This window comes from Lottia gigantea (genome assembly GCF_000327385.1).
Source record: "Lottia gigantea unplaced genomic scaffold LOTGIsca_12, whole genome shotgun sequence".
In the NCBI taxonomy this organism is placed as follows: Eukaryota; Metazoa; Mollusca; class Gastropoda; family Lottiidae; genus Lottia; species Lottia gigantea.
In genome coordinates this window covers 1,387,621-1,403,186 of record NW_008707225.1, presented here as the reverse complement: position 1 = coordinate 1,403,186, position 15,566 = coordinate 1,387,621, and the positions used below count along the sequence as shown (strand labels likewise).

At 33.2% G+C, this 15,566-nt stretch overlaps 2 protein-coding genes across 2 annotated transcripts in view; both read right to left on the bottom strand.

Moving 5' to 3' along the window:
• The window catches only part of LOTGIDRAFT_156815 (hypothetical protein), a gene marked incomplete at both ends in the record, with an annotated part of 9,207 nt that extends 657 nt beyond the window's left edge, over nt 1-8,550 (bottom strand). The window contains one exon of the mRNA XM_009048086.1: nt 8,385-8,550. Coding sequence (XP_009046334.1) covers nt 8,385-8,550 — 166 coding nt within the window. The remainder of the gene's footprint in view (nt 1-8,384) is intronic.
• Nucleotides 8,551-12,053: 3,503 nt separating this feature from the next.
• On the bottom strand, nt 12,054-14,561 carry LOTGIDRAFT_230366 (hypothetical protein; the record flags this gene model as incomplete). The annotated part of the gene is made up of 5 exons (XM_009048085.1): nt 12,054-12,353; nt 12,541-12,718; nt 13,303-13,403; nt 13,687-14,010; nt 14,348-14,561. The coding sequence occupies 5 exons, from the start codon at nt 14,559-14,561 to the stop codon at nt 12,244-12,246; spliced, it is 927 nt and encodes a 308-aa protein (XP_009046333.1). The 3' UTR covers nt 12,054-12,243.
• Between the last annotated feature and the right edge of the window lie 1,005 nt (nt 14,562-15,566).

Here is a 15,566-nt window from a genome sequence, read left to right as displayed (position 1 = left end):
GAAGAAATTCTATCATTTGTTTCTCTTTCACATCTTTTTTGTACTCGGTCGTCTTGTTTCTTAACATGTTGAGAACTTCCCACAACCAATGTGTACCTTGAATACAAATTGAGTTTTTAATTGCTCTTAAATCCAAGTAAACCTAGCTACAATCAGCACTAGTGTTTTACGGGGTACGAGTTTAAAATTGAAGCGTTGATAGGGTTTATCCTTGGGTGATGTCAAACACTCACACCAAGAATAAGGGCGAATATAGTCAAACCCAGCAATGTTTTGAAGTCTAACACCTATAAAATCAGAGGCTATATGAAATCCTGCTTTGGAAATCATTCACATCTATGATGGTCATTTTATTACCGGACCTATCATATACATCCCTTGGTTCTCCGACAACGATTTCGTTTTTATACGCCCACATAAATATGTGGTCGTATATTGTCGTCGCCCCTGTCCGTCGGTCCGTCCGTCAACATTTCTTGTGAGCACTATAGAGACTACAGTTTTTATATGATTTTGATAAAACTTGGTGTGATGCTTTAGATTGATAAGATCTCGGTCAAGTTCGAATTTGACATATTTTCGATGAACGGTTTTTGAGATATTGCCCTTGACTTAGAATGCCTTGAAATTTGTTAAAAATTGTTCATGAGCAGGATTGAAGCTACAGTTTTCAACCGATGCTGATGAAACTTGGTGTAATCATTGGAATTGATAAGATCTCAGACAAGTTCTAACAAGAGATTTCTTTGATGACATTTTTTGAGTTATTGCCCTTGACATTGTAAACGCTCGTCAAACGTTGTTTTTTGCCCTTTATTAGAGCTGTGTGATTTAATTGTTTAATTATTTGGGTTATTGATTGATTTTTGAAAAATTTTGTGGAATTATTCAGCATGAATAATTTCTTCAATATGAGAAAATTCGTACTTTAGTCACTAAAGACTGTTTTATTATTTCTGACAGCTGCCAGTGGGCGTATGTTACCTTGCAACGCAAGCTATCTTTAACTTTGTCTTCCATATCGTCTCTACACACACGAAGAGAATGACAGTAGTTACGTTTCTTTCATCAGCTTGTTACTAGTTATTGACCTCAAACGAACGAGGTTTTAACCATTTAACAATACGGTCTATATCAGCATATTACAGATTTTCTTTTTAGCCATTTGATAAAAATGCTGGTATCGAAATGTCAATTCTTTTTTTCTGCGTGGCAAATCTATCGATTTGTCACGCTTTGTTTTCGTTATGTTTATTTTTATTTTTTTATTTTTTTTTTTTGGGGGAACGTCCCTAGACAAAATCGAAAATGGTATAGCATAATTGTCTTCACCAAACATTTTTAAATGACCTGGAATCAAAAATGAATATCTTAAACTCAATTTTTGCTAAACCGAAGTGTGCCATTGCATAATGAATGTCCATGCAAATAAATTTATACAATCAAAATTTTTCTATCACTTCCGGTTTTTGCGTGAAAACTTCCGTTTTTTTTTAAATCACGCCTGACACCCCCACTTTCGGTGTAAATTTAAGATGTTGGCAAAAACCATATATATTGTCTGTCAGTCATAATTAGAATGCACATAGCAGAAAAAATCCAAACCGGAAGTGATGCATAAGCCGTCGCCTCGGACTGACCTATTTTAGCAAAAAATTAATTAGTCCTCCATTTTTTATCAAATTTTTATGATTTTGGTGTCCATTAAAACCTTGTAACATTGTCTACAGTTTCTTGGAACAACATTTTGAATTTCGAATTTGAATTTTTTTTATATTCGTTTGAATTTTTTGAAAATTCAAAAGGCCACACCATGTGACCTTGACTTTCGATGACCTTGAAAATTTTACTGGAGGATGTTCTTGACCTCAGCTATCCACAGGTGTACTCATATTGGTTGAAAAATATTAACTTCCGGTTTAATAGCCATTCAAAAATTAACATTTTTGACAAATTTGGACGGCTGTATGACCTTTTCTAATAAACACAGAAAATTATATTTTTCAATTTTGTAATTCCCTTTTGATTATCTTTTCAATGATATATGACAATAATCCATTAAAATATGTTTTAAAAATATTGGGGTTTTTTTTCGACTGAGGGTTCTAACTTACAATGTAATTAACTCCTAGCAATATGGTTTATATATTCAGGATCTACTCAATATTCTCTTTTCATCGATATTGACATTGATGGTTTAATACAAAATTGAATTTGTGAAAATCTGTAGATTGTGGGGATTAAAATGATTGACAGGTGTTATAACAGGTTATTTAATATGATAGGAAAGCTTTTGACATGCAGGTGTGAAGTAGTTTGGGTCATAAACATATTAATCTGATTATGTAATCTTTTAACACTTAAAAAAATAACTTTTTTTTTTCAATTTTCACTTACAATAATTTAACTTACACTCATATAGAGTAGTGAATTTTTGATACATTAACGTCTTCGATTTTTTTCTGTACCATTAATAGAACTCTATCTGCAAGATACACACAACAGTTTTGGTTATTGGTGTTAGTTAGGCTGAGGGAATAAAAGCAAACAGCGGGCTGTCTCTAGCAAACACTGACCGTGGAATCAGAATACAGAGCGGGATTCTAACCCACAGCACTTAATCGCCTAGCAGGCGCCAATTCAACAGGCTTCTAACTGCGCTAATCCTTAGCAATAAAAAGAAAGTGGCAATTTTATCCTCTGCTAAGATTATTATAGGTTATAAATGAATTAATCTAATTACACTATCTTTCAACTCTATAATAATTCACAGGTTTTTTTTTAAATTTTTGCAAAATTTCCCCTTATGATAATAAAACATACACTTATTTAGAGCAGTGACTTTTTGATACATTAACTAGTTGGAATTTTGTCTGTTTGTACCATTAATAGAACTCTATCTGCAAGATACATTATACAGCAATATTTCGTTATTGGTGTTATGCTGTATTTTCACTTACAATATTTAAACAAACGCTCATTTAGAGCAGTGAATTTTCACTACATTTACCTGTTCGAATTTTCACGACCCTTGCAAAATGACGATGACAATACACCTCAAATTCCCGACATTTTATATGATAAAGGTCAAAGTAGCAGAGTTCACACTGAAACTAATATAAGCACTATTTCGAAAAGTGATGCTATTCCCTTACTTAGATCCCTGAATGAAATACAGTCTCAGGATTTTTATGACGTTCGCCAGTATTGTCTGGACAAAGTTAATGATCCATTTAGAATCTTTGTTACTGGTTCAGCTGGTAGCGGTAAATCTCACCTTATCAAATGTATTTAATACGAAGCGTCTCGAATTTTTGCGAAAACTGCGGGAAGTTTAGATGACATCACTGTTCTCTTAACCGCACCAACTGGGGTGAGTGCTTTAATATTGGAGCGTCAACTATTCACAGCAGTTTTTCATTAAGAAAGGGGTTTTCATTTCCACCTTATCAACCATTGGGACAAGAAACATTAAGATGTAAATATCGCAACTTACAAATATTTATTATAGATGAAATTTCAATGGTAGATCATAAGCTTTTTTGTTACATTCATGGGCGATTCGGGCAAATAAAGGGTACCGATGAGTTATCTGTGTCATATGTTTTGGAGATATGTGGCAACTAAGACCAGTTAAAGGTAATAGTTTATGTCATGAAAGTGTCATAGACCAATGGAACGGTAATTTCAAACTTGTTGAACTTACTGAAATTATGAGACAAAAAGATGATTAAGCCTTTGCCCAAACATTGATAAGAATTAGACAAAGAAAAAAAAGTGAACCAATGCTTGCTTCAGACGTCAAAATGTTACAGAGTAGGGTAACTGGTAAAGAAGATGATTGTCTGGCGTATTTTCTACTAATCAGCAAGTTGATGATTATATTTATAATTTTAGAAATAATTGATGAAAAATGCCCGAATTCTGTGTCCATCAGATTATTCAAAAGATGTTAGAACCATTAAAATGACGCTTAAAATCACATGTGTTAAAGTGACTGATACACCATTAGTGTCTTGCTTAGAAATAGGTGTAGGGTCAAATTTTCTGTTAGTAATTGATTTAAATGTTTCTACTGGCTTGATAAATGGAAGTTTTGGTCAAGTAACATTCATACAAACTGATCAGAATAATCAAACTGACAAAATTTTTGTAAAATTTGATAATGCTAAAGTTGGAATAAATGAAGACTGTGTTCCACTTCCGCCAAATGTACCACGTGGTAGTATTGGTATTGAGAGATATGAAAGCCCTCATGTTAACTATAAGGGCGATGTTAGACGCCAGCTCCCATTACGTCTCGCCTATGCAGTTACTATTCACAAAGTACAAGGTCTAAGTCTTGATAGAGGCGTAATATCACTTCATAAAATATTCCAAGCTGATCAAGCCAATGTTTCGTTAAGCAGAGTTAAAACATTACAGGGTCTTACAATACAAGATTTTACGGAAAAAAACATATTGTGATGAAAAAATTGAATCGGCATTAGGAGCAATGGATACTTTTTTAAAACCTGAAAACGAGATCATATTAACTGATACTAATATAATTTTACACAATGTTCAGGGTTTATCTATTCATATAGAGGATTTACAGAAACACAGGAAAATGCTAGAAGGTGATATCATTTGTTTAACAGAAACATGGCTAAATAATTCAATAACTCCAGCAAAACTAAAGTTAAATGGTTTCCATCTTCACCACCATCCTCGAAGCAGCAGCTATGATGACACTAGAGATTTCAAATTTTTGAAAGAAAAGGGGCACGGAGGAGTAGGAGTATATTATAAGCAAAACAAAAATGTCAATATATTATAAATTGGGAGTTTTAAATATAGAACACATTGCTTTGAATATTTTGGATAAAAATATTTACGTAATTGTTATCTATAGACCACCCGTTTATCGATTAGATTTATTTCTCCCAATGTTAGAAAGATTATTAGTTGAATTACAAGAATCTGGTTCAGACTATGTTATTGTGGGGGATTTCAACCAAAATATCTTGGAGGGTCATTTTTCTATACTAAATTGTTTTCAAAAATTTGGTTTTCAACAACTTGTTCAGCATTACACTACTGAAGGTGGGACACTTATAGATCATGTTTATATCAACAAAGAAATTCCGTCAAATAATGTTCACATTTCACACATACCTGTATATAATAACTACCATGAAGCTATTAAAATAACCATATAACTATAAGTTATATTGATACAAGATTGAATTTACCCTTTCACAAAACATTTCATTTGGCTTGACTCTTTACTAAAAGTGGTCGAGTCAACACCGGGCTTGAGAGGGTTTGAAGTTCAAAAAAGTCTTACAGCTATCAGGCAAAGTATAACGGGCCACGCTCAGTGCTGTTCACAGCTCTAGTTTTTTTTTGCATTTTTTTTTTTCGATTTTTCCACACCTTTTCAAGCAAAGGCTGCAACAGCTGCATCAACATTACTACATGTGTAGACCTTCTGTAGTGGCAATGTCGTAAATGAGTGTATTTTGGAACATTTTTGCAACACCGGAAGTGCCACAGGTCCACATGTGCAAAAAGTCGAAATCGGCTCTAGAAGGCGCCTTTTTGCATCGAATTTCTTCAGGTTTTCATTTTTACAATTTACCTGTTATTTCTGACCTGATATCACTTGAAAAATTGCGAAATTCGAAAATTCTTAGCTCACTTTATTCGATCAAATTTTTAAATTTTTTTGCAACCTTTTTGTTTTTGCATCGATTGATCTGAAATTTTAAACGCAAACAGACTTCACTAATGTAAATAATATAGTATAGTCAAATATTGTACGTCATTTCCGCAGGAAATGTTCATTTGAACAGGAAAGCGACTGAATTTCAGATCTACTTCCGGTTGAAAAACGTCCGGTGTAATTCATATAGAGCAACGACACAAATATTGATCGGTAGTCAACTTTATTACAAAAAAACCAAGAAAAAAACCATTCGGACCGGAAGCGATATTTTTGCCGCCATTTTGATATGAAGCACTTTTGTAAAACGAAAAATGAGGCTTCTATGGAGAAGTGGGCGTATATAATCTTCTCAAGCTCTTTCCAGTGATATATAACAATCGTATTTATAAAGCAAACTTGAAATTCGTGATTTTTTCAAATTTGAGTGTTTTTTTTACAATATTTATGTCTCTTTGAGCTTGGTGTATGTATATCTTATGACCTTTTTGATGTTGAACCTTGAAATTTGGAAGACCACTAGACATGTTAAATATGAATTCACTTATGACAAAAAAGTTGAGGTGGGCGTGGGTTGAAGTACTAATTGTTTATATTTAAGGGCAGGGGCATTTGTTCAAAAAGGGACTTTGCACACAATTACCTCGTCCTTTTGGCTAGTTTATGTTAACAGCTCAGTTGTTTCAGCTTTATAGTTCCAAAAAAGGGACGTGTTTAAATTTTCCTTATTTTCAATTTTCGATTTTGACCTTTTTTGACTTTTGTTGACCTATATCTTTTGACCTGCATGATGTAGAAGCTTGAAATTTTGAACACAACATAACATTTTAAATATCAATTAAATTGGGTCAAAAAATGAGTTGGGCGTGGCACATCCGGGTTAAATTACTTATTATTGACATATTTGGCCAGAAGCATAACTCGCAAAGAATACATGTGTTCAAATTGGAACTTTGCATACAATTACGTCATTCTTAGACGCACTTTGTCTTAGAAGTTCAGTTGTTTCAGCTTCATAATTTAAAAAAAGGAACAGGAATTTTTGACCTTGACCTTTGATGACCTTGACCTTTATTAGCTCATCGTGCTCTTTCCAGTGATATAATGCAAAATTGAAATTTTGAATTTTTTTAATTTCGGTGTTTTTATTTACAATATTTTTGTATTCGGAATTCGGAACACAACGAGACATTTTAAATATGAATTAACTTATGACAAAAAAGTTGAGGTGGGCGTGGCACATTAGGGTTAAATTACATTTGTTCAAAACAGGACCTTGTACACAATTACTTCACCCCTTTGGCCAGTTCGTGTGAAAAGGTCAGTTGCTTCAGCTTCGTAGTTCAAAAAAAGGAACAGGGTTTAAATTTTACATATTTTCAACTTTTGACTTTTACGTTTGATGACTTTTCTCTTTGTAGGATCGAAGGTCATTGACCTTGGCTAAAGATTAATACCTTCATATTTAATGTTCACCATCAATTTCCGGTTTTATAATGTTTGTATTTTCAAAGTTTGATGACTCACATCTAGTGACCTTGACCTTAAATGACCTTCCTCTTAACATGGTCAAAGGTCATTGACCTTGGTAATCTAATCATACTTTCATACTTTATGCCTGACTTCTACTTCCGCTTTCACAACCTTCCAAAAAAGAGAAATTTTCAAAAATTTTGACGGCTTTAACACGTGACCTAAATGGCTAAGAACGTTGATTTTTTCAGATTCTCTAGCAAATTGGCACATGAGCAAAGTCCCACTCAGTACCACGAGTGGTTCTAGTTTTAGTTTGTTTTCCCTTAGACCCTTCATTAAAATACAATCATCACTTCGACTGTCTATAGTAGATCTATTTCTGGCTTTATATGGCCTGAATTTGAGGTATAAATTCATTTACACTTCGTTGAAGTAGACCAATATTCTGACCTTTATAAAATTGCTAATATTTCATAATTTTTCAAACATGAGAGAGTAAGGCTCTCAGAAAGTCTGGAGAGTCATAACATTTCATGATGCAGCTGACCTAAGCGGAACGCTTATTATCAAAAATTAACGAATTATTTTTTTTTTAATATAAATGTCTCCAGTGGCGTTTGATCGATAACATATTTTTTGTACGCCCACATGGAAATGTGGACGTATGTTGTCGTAGCCCCTGCCCTGTCCGTTCGTCAACATCTCTTGTGAGCTCAATGATGAGATCGTGGACAAGTTTTAATTTTTTTTCATTTTTCGATGAGCGGTTTTTGAGTAATCGCCCTTGACTTAGTTAAAACGCATCAACATGTTGATGAGCTTTCATTTGAGTTTAGTTAAATTTGGTATAATCATATATGTTGATACTGGCAATTTTTCAATAAATAGGCCTAGTTTATGAGTTATTGCGCTTATTCTTTTTGTTCGTGAGCACAATACAAGCTACAATTTCCAAACACTTTTGATAATACTTGTAAAAATAAAAAATCAAAAAAAATCTGCATTTCAAGAAGATGAAAAAGGAATGTATTTAAAACTTTATTTATATCCTTTGGAAACAAACAAAGCTTTGACGAAATAGCACATTGTTTATCATTCTTTGACACCAGATTAAACCTTATGGATTTAAAATTAAATTGTCTTAAAACTGCTACGGGTGTAACTATCTCTACATCGGTAGTTTCATGGTCTATTTCGATACCGGCTTTAACGCTGGAGACGGTTACTTCTTCTGTGTCCTGCCATCCGGAGCGCGTCAATAAATTACCAACATTTTCGTCATCAGAGGCACGCACTATGGTTCGTTTTGTGACACGGCCCTCGGTACATATGGAGACGTTGATATAAACATCGAGTTCAACGCTCATTTTCTCACATTTTCACATAGATGTATTTTCATCACAACAATTGCATAATGGCCGACGAGAGAATTTTTACAAAATTTGCAGATTGGAACGAACCAAATCACAAATCATGTGTTATTGGTTTATTTTATTTTTTGAAAGGCTTTTCCAGATTTCCAGAACTAATCTCATAATACAACAAATTTTAAAACTATCTAGCCAACAATCAACATATTACAAACCAATTTATCTTTCGAATGAAAATAGCTTCGGTTCAAGATTTATTTTAGAAATTTGCAGGCACCTCATTTGCATAGTCGTACCGTTATCAAAAACATCGTGGAACTAGCCTTTTGTCTCATTAACACTGACTGACCATTCAACAGTGAACGCTTTCGCTAAGCGAGTACAACTTATCAACCGAGTTACGTCCCATTAGGATTTCGTGTTGAAATTTTTACATCGGCGGACACAGTAAGAATAAAAAAAAAAATAGATTTTTTCATTTTTATTTTTATTGGGATTCGTCAAAAAAGCAGGTCGGCGGGCCCGTAATCCAAGTTTATAAATTGGTGTCGCCTAAGCTATGCTTTTCTTCTTCTACTAGCAAATACGATCGACGGGATGGCAGATTCCGACCGCTCAAGTTGACGACCATAATAGGAAGTTGTTGATGCGTTCATGTCCAACGACATTGATAAGTTGCTCTCCGATTCTGACAGTCACTTATCATTTACATGCAAATTAATGTTTAGTATGATATATTATGTTCTTCTTATTAATTTTTGTGAAGCCTGCATACTTATATAGTAATCTCATACTGTGTTCATAACATTCTGGATGGTAGTAGCTATTTACCACTGGCGGTGTAAGCGTGGTAAATAGCCATAAGTACCCTTACAGCTATTTACCTCGGCGTGGTAATTAAAATTAGTCATGATTTGATATTCTTTTCGGGAAAAATTCCTTAAACTACCTAAATATTCAAAATAACTATTTGCCAATCAAATACTCATCATGTTCATCAAAAATTCCCTTTTTATACGCCCGCATGAACTTGTCCAAGATCTCATTAATATAAATGTTCACACCAAATTTCATTAAAATCAGTTGAAAACTAGTCTCTATTGTGTTAGCAAACAAATTTTGACATGCTTTCCTAAGTCAAGGGTAATAAGTCAAAAACCTTTCATTAAAAGATCGTTAAATTAGAACTTGTCCAAGATCTCATCAATATGAATGATCACACCAAATTTCATTAAAATCAGTTATAAACTGTAGTCTCTAATGTGTTCACAAAGAAATTTTGACGCCTTTTCCATGTGGGCAATACACATATTATGTAATCATTACTGTCCTCTACTACATACTACTGTCAATATATGTATCATTACTGACCTCGACTACATACTACAGTCAAAAAGTATCAATATATGTATCATTACTAACCTAGACAACATACTAGTCAAACACTATCAATATCTGTGTTTTTACTGACCTAGACAACATACTACAGTCAAATACTATCAATATCTGTATCATTACCAACCTCTACTACATACTACAGTCAAACAGCATCAACATCTGTACTAACCTTTACTACAAAGTGCAATCAAACAGTATCAATATCATCACTAAGCTCTACTACAGTCATACACTATCAATATCTGTATTATTACTGACCTATACTACATACTACAGTCAGATACTTTCAATATATGTATTATTACTGACCTAGACTGCATACTACAGTCATACACTATCAATATCTGTATTATTAATAACCTTTACTACATACTACAGTCAAACACAATCAATATCGGTATCATTACTAACCTCTACTACATACTACAGTCATACACTATCAATATCTGTATTATTAATAACCTTTACTACATATTACAGTCATACACTATCAATATCTGTATTATTAATAACCTTTACTACATACTACAGTCAAACACTATCAATAACTGTATTATTAATAACCTTTACTACATACTACAGTCAAACACAATCAATATCGGTATCATTACTAACCTCTACTACATACTACAGTCATACACTATCAATATCTGTATTATTAATAACCTTTACTACATACTACAGTCAAACACTATCAATAACTGTATTATTAATAACCTTTACTACATACTACAGTCAAACACTATCAATATCTGTATTATTACTAACCACTACTGCATACTACAATCAAACACTATCAATATCTGTATTTTTTTTTTACGTCTGGAAACAAACAATTCTGTTAGCTCAAAAGAGTGAGTCGGTCGTGTCTCAGATATTTTTCAACATTTTCAATGAGGTTCCTAACTTGATTATCTTACTTTATCTAAATTTATTAATAATTGTACCTTCTACAGTGTTTACTAGCTACAGAACAAGTTATATCGTGATAGGGTTCATCGTTTCTTGATAATAAACAATTTCAACAAGTTTCGTCCAAATCCGTTAAGAATGGTGCATTCTACACTGTTTACAAGCTAAAAATTGAACAAGTTTCCAAGAACAAGGGCAATAACTCATATCAAATATTTTTTACATTTTTTTTTATTTTCATAGTTCTCGTGATAGGTTAATAATAAACAATTTCACCAAGTTTCGTCCAAATCGCCCTGCATGGCATTCTTCATTTGCCCACATGATGTAGAAAAGTAGGATGTAAACTCCATTCATTTCATTTTTCATTTTGGTATGATGACAATCATTTCAAGATGGACATAACAAGATGGACCAGATTTCTGAATTGAAAAGAGAGCAGATATTAAAATTCAAATATTGCCCAATAAGAAGTGAAAGATAAAAGAAGAAATGTTTGTCAAAAATTATCCTCACTATATGTTACAAATATGGTTATTAGGACTAACAATAGGAATTATGGCAATATACATGTTTAAAAAAAGATTTGCTTACTGAACTCAGTGCAAGTGTATTTTTATATATTTAACAAGATAGCTTGCAAGGCAAGGTAATATAAACCCACTGGCAGCTTTGATTTTAAATAAAAATATTTTGCAGTACAGTAAGTTTTGTCAAAATCTGTCAATAACTGAACCTTCTAGCGTGTTTTCAAGCTAAACTTTCTTTAAGTTAACCTCTGTTTAGCAATCATAATGCTGGTCTAAGGGCCAATCTCTAACAATTTGATTTGGGGTAGGTATAGGTAGATATTTTTGAAAAATTAACATTTTTGTTTGCAAATATTCTCAGAAAGCAACCGTAGCATAGTGTTTTATGTAGTCTAGTCTCTCCACCTCTGACAAGTGTGTTAAACAAATCAACACTAAATAGAGATGTTATGTGCTTGCTCACTTACCTTGAGGCCTGAGGTTCATTTCCATCATAGGTAGAGTTGAATTTCAACCCGCTTTCGAAGGTAAGTAATGCATATTAGCCTAGTCTTTTATATGAGTAGACTATTGCTGCCATCCTGTCAAAATTACCTTCAAGCATAATGCCTGGCCATGCTAGTCTCCATTAGCCAAACTGAAGCAGAAAAGTAGGACGTAAAACTTATTTTTATTTGAAAAATTACTACATTCAAGCAGATAAATATTGCTAAATAGATACGTAGCATATATAATGTTGTCTATACTTTTGATAAACCCAATATTTTAAGAGGATGAATGGTAGGTAACATCTCCCTTCCCTCTCCAAATGTTGTAACACCATCCTTCTCCCGTTTTGGTGGCTTCATACTTATATGTATCTAAATTGTAGTTTGCTGTCCTTCATTTTCTCTTGGTAAACTTTATCAAATTCTTCATTTTCTGCCACAGTAAAATAGTTCTTCCAATCTCCAACTTGTCCTAGAGAAGAACAAATATTTTGTTTTTATTTATCTGGAAATTTCTAAACTTAATTGGGAATACTTCTTTATTTCAATATCTCGTCACAATCCTACAATTACAAAAGGCCTGTTAGAAGTAATGGAACATCCTAGCGCTAAGATCGTTTGGAGAAGAAGTGGTCAGGCGATAACAATATAGGCCATACCTTTCCTATACATAGACTTTCCTTCAATCCATAATGACTTCAATGGGTCATGTTTCTGTTCTTCTGTAGCTTTTTTCAGATTTTGAAATGAACAGGCTTCAACGATATCTTCTATTAGTTTATCTGATACATCCATCTCTAGAAATTTACTTAATTCTTTAACATGATGAACTGGATTCTACAACAACATGGAAAACAGTTAAAACGAGTCTTTATAACAATAACGAATGTTTTCAGGTTCTTATTCCGAAAACAAAATTCAAAATGAAATGAAATGAATGGAATTTTACGTCCTACTTTTCTGCAACAAAATTCAAAGATAAGATCCAAACATGTATATCACGTTAATGCCTCCTCAATAAGGATAACGATATATGATCATCTTCACAATGTCAAGCTATTGCAATCGTCGTCTTATACCTTGTCTGCAATAGTCACATTTCTTTGTATAACTACCAGGCATTTGGTTAGCTGCATTCGCTAGCGTACAATCAAATCAAATCGCTGTATTTTACAAACATTTGTGACAGGTATAGACGAAGTTTGAAAGCTTGGCATTGTGAAGATGTGTGAATATGAGCCTTTCATCAACTAAAAAGAGCTCAAATATTTGTCCGATGTATTTCTTTCTGTTGTCATCTTTGAATTATAACTTGACCAGACAAGTGTTCCAAACCTAATTAATTTTAGCAGTCCTTTTGCTTTTAATGAATTTTATCAAATCACTTAATCATCACATATAGGCTTATCTTCATATATTACCTCTTTCATGTCTTCATAAGGTAAAAAATAAACTGGGTTATCAGTTGTCTGAAGAAATTTCTCCCATTTTAAAACATATTCAAACCAAGTTCCAAATATCACTGAAATTGTTTTAGATAAAAGTCAATGGGTAGGGTATTATATCATATAGGGTTTCCCTGTTCTCTGAGAGATATTATTTTTTAAAAGGATTAAGTGACTTTTCAGTCTATGAAAATAACCATATCATCGTAAGTACCAATTTTATAAAGCTCATCCAGCCGTTTTTTCATAAATCTACTCTACCACTTCGGTCATTTTGCCGCACTTTAGGTCTGTAGCCTATGTATGAAGTAGCCTAGTAACATGTATTTTTTTATTATCTTCTACATAATTTTCACTTACATTCTCGATGCAGGTACATATCTAAAAAATCGTGTACATCTCCTTTATAAGATGTCATAGATTGTAATCCATAGAAATGAAAATACAATGAAACAGCTGTATCTTTAGGATTCCGAATCAAATAAACCAGTTTGGTTTTTTTCTCTAACAGTTGTTTTGGTAAAAGACTGGGATATAAATGTGTGTTTAAAACTCTTGGTGAAGGTTCTTTATCAAGATCTCCCTTCTGAAGAAATTCTATCATTTGTTTCTCTTTCACATCTTTTTTGTACTCGGTCGTCTTGTTTCTTAACATGTTGAGAACTTCCCACAACCAATGTGTACCTTGAATACAAATTGAGTTTTTAATTGCTCTTAAATCCAAGTAAACCTAGCTACAATCAGCACTAGTGTTTTACGGGGTACGAGTTTAAAATTGAAGCGTTGATAGGGTTTATCCTTGGGTGATGTCAAACACTCACACCAAGAATAAGGGCGAATATAGTCAAACCCAGCAATGTTTTGAAGTCTAACACCTATAAAATCAGAGGCTATATGATATCTGCTTTGGATTAGAGTTCTTTTGTGGTTCGCTCCTCGGATAGTAAAAACGGATTAATGACTTGCTCTATTATCAAATGTCATTTCGGTGCAACTATATTTCACTAAAAAGTCAGCTTACCTGCTTTTGAATAACCACATATCACTATATCATCATCTCTTATGGTTAAATCTCGTATATTTTCAAAGTGCTCTTGTGGTTCACATTTTACAAGAGGCTTTAAATCCATACTTGGGAAATCATTTACATCTATGATGGTCATTTTATTACCGGACCTATCATATACATCCCTTGGTTCTCCGACAACGATTTCGTTTTTAACTTTGCCTTCCATATCGTCTCTACACACACGATGAGAATGACAGCTTAATATGATTTCTACTTTCTCAGTCGAAGTAGTTACGTTTCTTTCATCAGCTTGTTACTAGTTATTGACCTCAAACGAATGAGTTTTTAACCATACTGTCTAGATCTATTTCTGGCTTCGTTGAACTTAAACTTCGTTGAAGTAGACCTATAATTTGACCTTTATAAAATTTCTAATATTTCATAATTTTTCAAACATGAGAGAGTAAGGCTCTCAGAAAGTCTGGAGAGTCATAACATTTCATGATGCAGCTGACCTAAGCGGAACGCTTATTATCAAAAATTAACGAATTATTTTTTTTTAATGTAAATATGTCCTCAGTTGCGTTTGATCGGTAACATATTTTTTGTACGCCCACATAGAAATGTGGACGTATGTTGTCGTAGCCCCTGCCCTGTCCGTTCGTCAACATCTCTTGTGAGCTCAATGATGAGATTGTGGACAAGTTTTAATTTTTTTTCATTTTTCGATGAGCGGTTTTTGAGTAATCGCCCTTGACTTAGTTAAAACGCATCAACATTATGTTGATGAGCACAGCTTTCATTTGTTGGCGACCATAATAGGAAGTTGTTGATGCGCTCATGTCCAACGACATCGATCAGTTGCTCTTCGATTCTGACAGTCAACTTCCTCTTCAATTTCAAACAAATTATTTATCATTAATGTTTATTATGATATATTATGTTCTTCGTATTAATTTTAGTGAAACCTGTATGCGTATATAGTAATCTCATACTATGCACATAACATTCTGCATGGCAGTGGCTATTTACCACTGGCGTGGTAAGCGTATAGTAAATAGCCATAAGTACCCTTACAGCTATTTACCACGGCGTGGTAAATAAAATTAGTCATGATTTGATATTGCTTAAAACTACCTAAAATATTCAAAATATCGATTTGGCAATCAAATACTCATCATGTTCATCAAAAATTCCCTTTTTGAAGACAAATATCGTATTTGTTTACAAA